We start from the raw sequence: 13,110 nt of genomic DNA, 5'->3' as shown, positions 1-13,110 counted from the left end.
TTGCAGCTTTGCTCTACCAATGATACACAAATCTTTCTCTGACTTCCCATCGCTTCCAGAGCTCTGAGGTTATTGACTCATATCTATAATTTGAGTAGTTTGACTCCAGAGTGTGGTTAAGTGAAATTTATACATTTTCTGCTGGTTAATCACACATGAATTAATTAACTACTGTGTATAACTAGGCTTATGTACTACATCCCTAAAATATGAGGACTGAATTTGTGTACTACAGTCTCTATTGCTAACAGTGAGCTTATTTATGTGAACATGATCTGCCTGCCTAATGTGAGGGCCAGTACAATGTAACGTAAGTGTAAAATTCCTGTTTCTGTTCCTTGTTTGCTGATTGACCAATCTTAATGAAACTTGCTCTCACTCTTATTGCACAGGAATGAAGAAAAGGCATTGAGCACTCTATCAATGACAATCAGACAAAAATCTGTGCAGTCAATTTCACAGGATCATTGATATTGTGATAAAAGAAGAGCTAACAACTCTAATCTGCTTTCCTGCCTGAGTGGTTTAGACCAGAAAGTGCTGGAAATACTCAGCAGGTCTGGCAGCATCTGTGGAGAGAGAAAAACTGAGTTGACATTTTGAGTCGAATATGACTCTTCTTCAGAGCTGTTCTGAGTAATCCAGAAATGTTCTGACTTTTATCACAGCTGTTTCTGCCCAAAATAAACAAGGTACTTAAGGTGCAATATAACCCGCAACTCTGAAATTGGCTTTAATGCACATCGTTAATGGTTATGGCACATATGAACAGCCTGCTCACAAATGAACAGTAATGATATTTGTCCTTATTCGAATATCGATTCTGATACTTGGTAGAAGCAGTTAGTAGCCAATGCTGAAAATTAATTCCCAGTAATATGCGCAAACTTACTTCTTTCCAAGGTGCCGTGCCACATCACATCTTTTAAACCCTTCAAGGTTGTACAGTCGTTTGGCAAGTCTTTTTGCAGGATCTATATCTGTTTTGCAGCCATTAGCCAAAGTGTCAGTGCTCCCATGTTCCAGTTGTTCTGTACTGTCCATTTCTGAATCAGAATCGGATAGGACTTCCTTAAAATTGGCATCACTAGAATCAAAAGATATAGACTTCATTTTGTACAACTCTAAATTGCATGTTTTTTTTAATACAACTGGTTAAATGGCTAAATAACTAAACAAAGCAGGATAGAAATGTTTTGAACAATGTATGCACTATAGTAATAAATAGAAACAGTTTAGATATACATACTGCTTTGAGAGTCTGTCCCTTGCTAGTGATAATAATTTGCATTTATATGGGGAGCAATAGGCAGCAGCGTGTGGAGCACAGGCAGCACAGGGGAGTGGGGGGGGGCATGTAAAATAGAAAGGGTGGTCAACCCACCACCTTCTTCTCCATCCCCGAGCTGTTCCCCAAAATATGGCGGGCGGGTAAGGCCAGCCCACCACACTTAGGCCTATTGAGGCCACTTAACTGATAAATGGGCAGTTAACGTCCTCCTTCTACCTCTGCTGCCATAATATGATGTGCAGGGAAAGGCAGAACAAAGGAGGCCAGCCTGCTCTTTCAGAACCTCAGGCTAAAGGTGGGAAGGAAGGGGGCGATACCTTTTCCGGGGAATATCCTGTGCCCATCGGTGGCAGTCCCTCCACCCAAGTTGGTACCCTCCTTTGTACCTTCCCACTGCCCTCCGCATCTCAACCCCCACCCACCCTCCCTGAGGGTCCCCAATCCCTCCCTGACCAAAAACCCTGGACCTACCAGCAGCAGCTATTACTGTGCTCTGGCGTTAATTTGCCAGCAGCTCTTGAGAGTAGTACTTCCATTCCTTGAGGTGTGGAAGTCCCACTCTCAGCTTGTTAAGACCGCCCCCCAGAGTATTATTACTGCGGGGCAGCCTTTTTTGTCAGTCGATTCAAGACCAACTTTTCTACCAGGGGAAAAAGACCCTTAAAATACCCCTACAGTGTCTTTAAAGTAGGAAAAGGTTACAAGGTGCTTGAGTGGTACAATCAGACAAAAATGATACCAAGCAGACGGAGGTGATATTGGAAGTGGTCTTATTAGGATTGGTGGCCAAAAGCTTCATCAAAGAGGTAAGTTTTAAGGAGCATCTTAAATAAAGAGAGGGTGTTGGAGACGTTGAGGAATTTGGGGAGGAAATTCCAGACCATGGGTCTAAGCAGTTGATGGCCCAGCCACTAATGGTAGTGCAAAAGAACTGGAGAATGCAGAAGAGGCCAGGGTTGAAAGATTGCAGCATCCTCAGAGGTTTGAGGAGCAGCAGGAAGTTACAGATAGAGGCAAGCAAAGCCATGAAGGAATTTAAGCAGAAGTATGGGAATTTTAAATTGGAGGCATTGTAGTTTCAGGAACCAATGTAGTTCAGCAAGGAGAGGAGCGATGACAGCAGAGGCTTGGGTGAAATTGACTGGATCAGAGTTTCAGCAGTTAAGATAAGGCTGAGGGAGAGGCCAGCAGCATTCAGACTTGGAACTAGGTGGTCATAGAGTTTGAGAGGATGTTGGATCAGTAGTTCTGGATCAAGTAGAATGCCAAGACTTGCAGTCTTGCTCAATCTGAGGCAGTGGATGAAGAGGCTGATGGAATCTGTGATGGCAGTATACCCAATGTTGAACTGAAGGATATTGTGACACATCCAAGACTCAATGTCAGTTAAGCAATCTGACAACAAAAAAGCACTGAAAGTATCAAGGCAGGTGGTAGAAAGAGGGAGCTGTGTGCTATCAGCATATGTGGAAGCTGATGGTTTGTCTTCAGATGATGCTGCTAAAGTACAGTTTGTAGATGAGATGTAGAAGAGGAGATGATCAAGGATAGATCCTGGGAGTTTCTAAGAGATACAAAGAACAGTTTTGTAATTGTGATTGAAAATCACTTCCACAACAAGCCACAATTCCAAAACAGGCTTCAACTAGTAATGCAATGTAACACATCACCCAATTCAGTTGAAAATTCTACAAATTATTTTCTGTACAATTAGTTCCTTGACAATTCAGTGTGGGACAATGCAACTGGATTTCACATTAAGAAAATAAAGAATTCTTTATGGTGGAGAGCAAACTAAATCATTTAATTACCCATCTCCCTCTTCTGAATCAATCCAATTTTAAAACAAATTTCACTAATCGAGAAACTCACAGTGAAAAACTAATAAGAAATAAGAACATAAGAAACAGGAGCAGGACTAGGCCATTCGGCCCCTCAAGCCTGCCCCGCTATTCAATAAGATCATGGCTGATCTGCCCCAGGCCACAACTCCTCTTTCATTCCAGCTCCTCATAGCCCTCAACTCCCTAATATTTCAAAAATCAATCTACCTCCTCTTTAAATACTTTCAGTGATCTAGCCTCCACAAGACTCTGAGGTAGAGAATTCCAGACATTCATTACCCTCTGAGAGAAGAAATTCCTTCGCATCTCAGTTTCAAATGAGTGTCCCCTTATTCTGTAACGATGTCTCCTAGTTCGAGATTCCCCCACTATTGGAAACATCTTCTCAACATCTACCCTGTCAAGACCCCTCAGAATCTTGTACGTTTCAATAAGATCTTCTAAACTCTAATGAATAAAGGCCGGTCTTGATAAGTCAACCCCTTCATCCCAGGAATCAGCCAAGTGAATCTCTTTTGAACTTCCTCCAATGCCAGTATATCCTTTCTTAAATATGGGGACCAAAACTGTACACAGTACTCCAGGTGTGGCCTCACCTACACCCTGTACAGTTGTAACAAGGCTTCCCTATTTTTAAACTCTGACCCCTAGCAATACAGGCTAAAATTCCCTTTGCCTTCTTAATTACTTGCTGCACCTGCATGCTAATTTTTTTGTGTTTCATGCACAAGAACACCCAGATCCCTCTGTGCTGCACTTTTTTGGAGTCTCTCTCCATTTAAATAATAGTCTGCCTTTTGATTCTTCCTACCAAAATGCATGACCTCACACTTCCCTACATTAAACTCCATCTGCCAAGTTTTTGCCATTCACTCAACCTGTCTATATCCTCTTGCAGATTCCTTATGTCCTCATCACAACTTGCCCTCCCACCTATTTTTGTATCATTAGCAAATTTGGATACATTACACTCTGCCCCCTCCTCCAAGTCATTAACATAGATAGTAAATAATTGAGGCCTTAGGACTGATCCTTGTGGCACTCCACCGGTCAAGTCTTCCCAACCCAAAAAAGACCCATTAATCCCGACTCTCTGTCTTCTGTGTGTTAACCAATCCTCAATCCATGCTTATACATTACCCCCAATACCGTGAGCTCTTATCTTGTGCAATAACCTTTTATGTGACACCTTATCAAATGCCTTCTGGAAATCCAAATACACTACATCTACTGGTTCCCCTTTATCAACTCTGCTTATTAAAACCTCAAAGAACTCTAGCAAATTTGTCAAACATGATTTCCACTTTCACAAAACCATGTTGACTCTCTTTGATCGCGTTAAGCTTTTCTAAATGTCCTGCTATTTCTTCCTTAATAATGGACTCTAGCATTTTCCGAATGACAGATGTTAGGCTGACTGGCCTATAGTTTCCTGCCTTTTGTCTCCCTCCCTTCTTGAACAGAGACATCACATTAGTGGTTTTCCAATCTGTTTGGACCCTCCCGGAATCCAGTGAGTTCTGGAATATTTCGACCAACGCCTCCACTATCTCTGCAGCCACCTCCTTTAAAACCCTTGGATGCAGGCCATCAGGTCCTGGCGACTTGTCTGCCTTTAGTCCCATTAGTTTCTCAAATACTTTGTCCCTCGTGATAGAGTATGTTACAAGATCTTTCCTTCCATTAGCTCCTTGCTTATCTGATATCTTTGGGATGTTTATAGTGTCCTCCACCGTGAAGACCGATGCAAAATATTGGTTTAAATTATCGGCCATTTCCCTGTTCCCCGTTATCAATTCTCCAGTCGTATCATCCAAGGGTCCCACACTCACTTTAGCTATTCTCTTTCTTTTTATATACCCGTAGAAGCTCTTGCTGTTTGTTTTTATATTTCTTGCCAATTTATTTTCATAATCAATTTTCTCCCTCTTTATTAGCTTTTTAGTCATCGGCTGCTGGTTCCTAAAAAATTCCCAATCCTCTGGCCTACCACTAGTTTTCACTGCTTTGCATGTCTTAGTTTTTGATTGGATACTCTCTTTGACCACCTTTGTTAACCATGGGTGGTCCATCCTTCTTATCGAGTCCTTCTTTTTGACCGGGATAATTTTTTGCTAAGCGTTATGAAATATCTGCTTAAATGTCTGCCACTGCTCATCCACTAACCTTCCCCTTAGTCTATTTTCCCAGCCCGCTTTAGACAACTCTTTCTTCACACCTCTGTAATTGAGCTTATTTAAGTGAGGACACTGGTTTGAGATCCGAGTTGCTCACGCTCAAACTGAAGTCCAAATTCTACCATGTTGTGATCGCTACTCCCCTAGAGGATCCTTAACTGTGAGATCTCTTATTAATTCTACCTCATTACGCATTACTAGATCTAAAATAGCCTGTTCCTGGGTAGGTTCTGCAACATATTGCTCTAAGAAACAATCCATGATGCGCTCTACAAATTCGTCTTCTATGTTATCCCTGCCAATCTGATTTGTCCAGTCAATATGCAGATTAAAATCACCCATGATAATTGTAGCGCCCTTCTTACATGCCTCCATTATTTCCTGATTTATATTTTGTCCTACAGTGAGGTAACTCATTGGGGGCCTATAGACAACTCCCATCCGTGACTTCTTTTCCTTGCTATTCCTTATTTCCACCCAAACTGATTCCACATCATGGTCTATGGCACCTATATCACTAATCACCACCACACTGATACCTTCCTTTATTAACGAAGCCACCCCTCCTCCTTTTCCTTTTTGCCTATTTTTCCGGAACGTTGAATAACCTTGAATATTGAGTTCTCAGTCTTGGTCACCCTGCAGCCACGTCTCTTTAATAGCTATCAAGTCATATCCATTTATTTCTATTTGTGCCGTCAACTCATTTATCTTGTTACAAATGCTGCGGGCATTCAGATAAAGAACCTTAAGCTTTGACTTTTTACCATTATTACTCATTCTGGTTCTAATTTCTGCTGCACTCTTCTGCTTATATTGTTTGCCCTTTCCTGTCACACTTTGATTATCGTTCGCCTCTTCACTGGCTGAGGCTCTTCCAAAGCTAAATTCTGGATCCCCATACCTGCTTCACTCGCAGTCACACCCTCCTGTCTCTGGCCATGGGCAAAATTTGATGTAATTAATCTAAGGGCTGTGACTGCCTCCTTAAACTGGATCGCCATACCTGCCTCACTCGCAGTCATGCCCTCCTGTCCCTGACCATGGACTAAATTTGATGTAATTAATCTAAGGGGTGTGACTGCCTCCTGAAACACAGTGTCCAGGTAACTCTCCCCCTTCCCTGATGTGTCACAGTGTCTGCAGCTCGGACTCCAGCTCATCAACTCTGAGTTGAAGTTCCTCAAGCAGCCAACATTTGCTGCAGATGTGGTCACCGTGGATCGCGCTGGTGTCCACCAGCTCCCACATACTACAGCTGCAACACATTGCCTGCCCAGCCATCTCTATTTTATTTAATTAATTAATTTAGGTGTTAAATATTTTAAAAGTGAATTTCTTAACTGTACTCGACAGCTATAATAATGTCTCCTGATTTAAACCACTCGGCCAATCAAAAGAGGCAGGGAAGAGATACCCACCAATCACCTACCTGTTTTCCTGTGATGTCACACTCTGGCTGTCGCAGGTAGAAACAGGTTGAAGGGGTTCTCTGCCGCCGGTTTGTACCTCCTGCCGTTGCTGCGCTTCTCACGCAGGTCCGCTCTTTGTGTGCTCCTGGCTCATCTCACTGTTTTAAACAGTGAAAATCCCGGCTCTCCTCTCGTTGTTTCAAACTGTGAAAATCCCGGCTCTCCTCTCGCTGTTTCAAACTGTGAAAATCCCGGCTCTCCTCTCGCTGTTTCAAACTGTGAAAATCCCGGCTCTCCTCTCGCTGTTTCAAACTGTGAAAATCCCGGCTCTCCTCTCGCTGTTTCAAACTGTGAAAATCCCGGCTCTCCTCTCGCTGTTTCAAACTGTGAAAATCCCGGCTCTCCTCTCGCTGTTTCAAACTGTGAAAATCCGGCTCTCCTCTCCCTGTTTCAAACTGTGAAAATCCCGGCTCTCCTCTCGCTGTTTCAAACTGTGAAAATCCCGGCTCTCCTCTCGCTGTTTTAAACTGTGAAAATCCCGGCTCTCCTCTCACTGTTTCAAACTGTGAAAATCCCGGCTCTCCTCTCGCTGTTTCAAACTGTGAAAATCCGGCTCTCCTCTCGCTGTTTCAAACTGTGAAAATCCCGGCTCTCCTCTCGCTGTTTTAAACTGTGAAAATCTCGGCTCTCCTCTCGCTGTTTCAAACTGTGAAAATCCCGCCTCTCCTCTCGCTGTTTTAAACAAAATCCCAGCTCTCCTCTCACTGTTTTAAACTGTAAAAATCCCAGCTCTCCTCTCGCTGTTTTAAACTGTAAAAATCCCAGCTCTCCTCTCACTGTTTTAAACTGTAAAAGTCCTGGCTCTCCTCTCGCTGTTTCAAACTGTGAAAATCCCTCTTCCCTCGGTGTTTTAAACTGCATTTAAGTCTGTTTACTCTCTAATTAAAACATGAAATGTTTTAGAACAGTTAAATTTAATCTGAAAGGAAACATTATCAATAGATTAAGAAAAAGGACTAAAACAGTGTGATAGATTTTTCTGATCGGGTGTCGATCACATATTGGGCAGAATTTTGCCCTTGGTGGGCGTGCGGGCCCCACTGGCTCGGCGGCGGGCGGACAGCTGACCCCCGCCACCATTTTGAGTGGGCGAGTCAATTAAGGCCCACCCAGTGGCCTGCCCAACGGGAAGCGCTATGCGCTTCCTGTGCAGGGGGGGGGGGGGGAGAGGGAATCCCCAGCTGCAAAGTGCGCGCATGTGAAAGAGCGCACTGCTCCCTGAGAGAAAGTGCTGTCTCAGGGAGATTACTGGCAGCGCAAAAATCTTTAAAAATAGAAAAATTAAAAAATTATTAACATGTCCCCCTCATGTGATAATGTCACACGAGATGGAACATGTTAATAAAAAGGACATAAACTTTATTACACTTCTTAAAAATGGACATGAAACCTCATCCCGCCAGTGGATGAGGTTTCATGCATTATCAGAAGCCCGCTGGGGCTCCTGGCCTGTCCGCCAGCCTTAAGGTTAGACGGGCAGGTCTTTAATTATCTTAATTAGCCTGTCAATGGCCTCAATTGGCCATTGACAGGTCGGCGGGCAGACAGCTGATTTCGCTGCCCACTCGCCTTCCTAAAAATTTAAAAGGACAGGGATGACGTTGGGGCTTCCTCCCAATGTCATCCCGCGTCATTTTCCTGTCGGCGAGCGGGCCCCGCCCCCAAATCGCCGAAGGGAAAATTCAGGCCATTGTGTTAATGCGTCTGTTAGTATGCTGACCCTGCATAATTTTATTAGGTCTTCTTAAATCTGGCAGTTAGGAGCTTGCTGCTGTCAAGTGGTGATTGGTACATTTAAGGGATGCGACAACTTAAAAGTAAATTCTCTCAGATGAATTGCTTGTAATCTTTTTTAAGCTTTACAAAAATTGTCTGGATCTTTTATTATCCTCATCTTAAAAATCCCTTCACAACCTCACTCACATTCTCCAGCAGCAATTCATGTCTGAATTTGCAACCTCAACCAATTCTACATCCCATGCTGCATCCTTCAGCCATCCAACTTTGGGCATTAGTGCATCTCCCTGTCCCTTTGTTCCAACACTGTTGGCAGAGCTTTCAACTGCTTCGATCATACTCTTTGGAATCATCTGCTTAAACCTCCTTCCCCCCTTCTCCATTTCTCTCTCTATCTTTAAAAGCTTTCTCAAAACTCATCTTTTCAAGCTTTTGATGGCCTCTTCAAGTCTTAGTGACCACTCCATCATCCCTCATTTTAAATTTTCTCCTTCCTATGAAGAGCACCTTAGTGACACTTTCCACATTAATGCACTATATAAATGTACTTTCTGTTGTTACAGACCTGGGGCAGAATTTTTAGCTTGGCGTGCGGGCGCGCGCCTGACCCACTCGAATATAAAATAACGCGGGCACGTGCAAAAGTCGGAGGCGCGCCCGCTGACAATTAGAGGGCAATTAAGCCCATTAAGGTTCTAATTGTCCCCAATTTTTTGTGGTCCGTCCAACCTTATGGTTGACAGAAGAGCGAATCTACCAGGCAGACTTTGCATTTTTGATGAAACCTCATCCAAGGACGGGATGAGGTTTCCGTTATTAAATAAAATAAAAATGTATGGACAGAATTTTCATCATTTATATGTTCAGGTGACTGATTTTGATGTGTGGACATTTTTTTCCGGATTTTAAAATTTTTATTTATTGTTTTAAATTCTTCAGCTCCCTGAGGCAGCTCTCGAGCTTATGTCAGTGCCTGCCCTCCTCCCACCCTCACCCCAGTAGAGCTGAGCATTTCAGCACGCGTTTCAAGCTGGTTGGCCATTAATTGGCCAGCCAGCGTGAAATTGCGGTTGGGGGGCCAATCGTGGGCGGCAGTCCATTCCTCGAACGCTCCTGGGCCTGCCAATCACGCCTGTATGCCAACCTAAAAGTCCTGCCCCTGGAATCTTTGTATTCAGGTCAGCGAGGTCACTCCTGTAAATGAGGATTGGAGGCTGCAGTCTAGCTCCAGTGCAGCCTCATCTACCTGACAACCCTTCATTGTTCTTCCTCTTTTTTCCAAATAGCATAAATAAAGGGAGAGTAACCCTTAGAAAAGCAACTGCCCAAATGTTATGGGCATAGCAAATACACTTGCCAAAAAATGTCTCCTGGCCAACTGCACAGGAAAGAAAACTTATCACATTAATGTATAATTTACAGTAATACACAATCTATGGAAAAACTCAATATTTGCAAGTATTGCACATGCAAAGTGGGCATCACATTTGCACCTGATTAACTGATTGGCTTAACAAACTAACAAAAGAAAATAACTAGTACTTTTCACATCTTCAGTACATAACAAAGTACTTCACTGGAAATGACTTTTGAGGCGTAATAACTGTATAGGTCCAAGGGGCAATAATGGCCCAGACACCAGAACTTCCTGCTCTTGTTTGAACAGTACTGTAGGAACAGTGCCCCACTAATTGACTGAAGAGTGCCTTCAAGGTTACATGAGGAAATTACCTAAAATTGAATTTCATCTTGAAAATTGACGAAACAAAATGGAGTTCAGCTCTTAAACGGAATGCTGGCAAAAGGCTTTTAGCTAATAGAAAAAAAGCTAACCATCATCCAAGCTTTTAGCCACAGAATCTTCTAAAATACAGACCATAAACTAATTAAAGCCATCAAAACCTCTAGATTAATTGCAACAGGAAAATATGTGTTTGTACTACAGATATTTCGTACCATGAGAACCAATTATACCTGGCTTGGGTCTTGGTTGGAACACATAATGGAACATAAAAATGTTAATTTCACCCATTTGTGAGGAAAAAAAGCTTGACAATTGCCAGATCCGCAGGGGAATCATAAAACTCATAGGTGCAAAAAGATAGAAATTGAACAGTGCCGGTAAACTAGAATGAACTGGAACAACCTGTGCCTGCTTTAAGTCCCCAGGCGTCTTGTTAGTAAAACAGTCATTAATTTTGGGCCACTGCAAAGCCAGTAGTACTGTTCGGGCAGATCTGAGTGGTAGGGGCTGGAGCAAGCATGAGCTGCTAACTGTTTTTGGGACTGTTTGTAGAGCCAGGAGGAACATTATAACCCCTCTTGATTCCACATTCAGTTAAGAAATTTTGATGGCAGCCTTCAGCTGCCCCTTTGAGGATCACTGGTTAAACTACATGTAAACCTTATTATCCTTAACTCAGCTGGTCCACATTAACATATGCAAGGGACCTAATGCCTAATGAATGGGCTTCATGAATTTAGCAAAAGGACCAACATCTTTGCAGACTGTGTACAGGCCATCCTTTTATTAAATTGGTGTGCTTTGCACCCATTTTATACACCTAAAAAAGAAATAAGCACAATGCATACCAATTTCTAACCTATAGGGCAGGATTTTACTGTCGGCAAGCGGGACGGGGCCCGCTCACCAACGCGTAAAATGACGCGGGATGACGTTGGGCGGAACTCCCAACATCACTCCCTAATCAATTAAATTTTCAGGAAGGCGGGGGCGCAGCAAAATCAGCTGCGAGCCCACCAGCCTGTCAATGGCCAGTGTGCGAAAGAGCGCACTCTCGATTTTAGGCTGTACCGCCACCCCCTCACACAGGGAGTGCATAGCACTTTCCTGCAGACGTCACGCTGGGTGGGCCTTAATTGGCCTGCCCACGTAAAATGGCGCCGGGCCTCCAATTGGGAGCAATGATCGGAAGCGTGCCTGCACGCGCTCGCCCATCAATCTCCCCCCCCTCCAATGGGGGGAAAATTCAGCCCATAGTGTGTAAAAAGTCTCCCTAAATGTAGGGAGATATTCCTTTAAAATTAAGATATAAAAATAAAGGGTCTGCACACCTGGCATAATCAATGCTGGATAATAAATAGTGATCAGCGATAAACACAGTCTATTGTCATCTTTTCTAGAGATCAAATGTTTCTTTCTTTGTCTTTGAAGAAGTTGCAGTCTCTTGGTTAGTTTACTTATGTTCTCATGGGAGAAGTATGTGCCAGGCACTAGGTGACCTCTCAGAATAGCTTAGAGCCATAGTGCTGCTGAGGACCTGCCAGGACTGAAACATACAGCTTCTTATGTATATGAGACATTGGCATTGGCCTTGAAGACCAGCAATGCCGTATCTCTTTCTTTGTCATTGCAAAAGAAACAAGCACACAATGTCCAAGAGAGGGCCCAGAAGTGAGGAGGAATTCCTTACCTGCATGCCAACACCACAGTTGAAGGGGAAGCCATGGATGTCACTAAGGTCGCTAAACAAAGGCATGTTGGGAAGGCAGGAATGGCAGCTCCATTGCAGAGAGCGAATAAACTGCAATGCTTACATTTAGGGGGTGCATTGAGCTCCTACCTGTCTGACAGCATGTCGAAGACTCATCCGTATTGGGAAGCCTCAGGTCTCTTCTTGTGTCTCCCACAGATATTGATGCTGAGGCGATAAGACTGATTCCTGAACCATCATGGAGCAAAGCGCTGCCAGAGTTGAGCTCAGACCAAAGAACTGTCAAATCTTACAAGGGCATCCTCCACCAGCGCAGATAGCCACTTTGGAGGATCCTTGTGCGCAATTAGATAGGGTGGCACTGGGTGATGAACAGGAGTAGTTGACAGGCAGAGACAGCTGTGGGCAGCCCCCCTCAGAGAATAAAAGTCAGACACAGCCCTGATCAGCTGTTGTATGCTAGGTCTCAGGAAACATAGTAAAGGAGGCTCTGATCAGCAGCAACAGATGTGCTGCCACATGTCAGAGCTCCCTGAGGCAGTATACGGTCATGGAATGAGAATGGAGTAGTCCATTCAGCGCATGTGCATCACCATGGATCAGGGATTTGAACACATGATCACCTCCATCAAGAGTGTGACAAATTTCATGGCGGGCCATATGCGACAGCACTTGGAATACGTGCAGGAACTGCACACTGATGTTCACAGGATGAATGCTACACTATATAGCCTTGACCAGTCAGTGTTGTTTGGAGGGCATACCAATTGCGCACTAGCTGATGCTCCCCTCTAGCCATCTGGAGTTCCAGCCAATGACTGAGACTATCACAGAGGAGGATGAGGGGCCACCCGTCACCACCATCATCAATAACACACTTGGCCCCTCTGACTGAGGGATCATCTGTGTAACAGGGCCAAGGGATGGAGGCTGACCCTGCAATTATGTCATTGGACTGAAGGTTGATAAATCACCTGGACCAGATGAGCTTCATCCCAGAGTGTTAAAGGAGGTGGTTAGAAAGATAGTGGATGCATTGATGGTTATCTTTCAAAATTCTATAGATTCTGGAAAGGTTCCTGCAGACCGGAAGTAGCAAATATAACCCCACTATTTAAGAAGGAAGAGGGAAAA

At 43.8% G+C, this 13,110-nt stretch overlaps 1 protein-coding gene across 1 annotated transcript in view; it reads right to left on the bottom strand.

The window, feature by feature from the left end:
* Positions 1-13,110, bottom strand: part of LOC144685849 (PH and SEC7 domain-containing protein 2-like) — a 225,679-nt gene that overhangs the window by 118,807 nt on the left and 93,762 nt on the right. The window contains exon 4 of the mRNA XM_078550800.1: positions 893-1,087. Within this exon, the coding sequence (XP_078406926.1) occupies positions 893-1,087 (195 nt within the window). The remainder of the gene's footprint in view (positions 1-892; positions 1,088-13,110) is intronic.

The sequence above is a fragment of the Cetorhinus maximus genome, chromosome 10 (genome assembly GCF_964194155.1).
Source record: "Cetorhinus maximus chromosome 10, sCetMax3.hap1.1, whole genome shotgun sequence".
NCBI lineage: Eukaryota > Metazoa > Chordata > Chondrichthyes > Lamniformes > Cetorhinidae > Cetorhinus > Cetorhinus maximus.
Note: the sequence above shows the minus strand (reverse complement) of the source record. Positions and strands in the feature narration are given on the sequence as shown.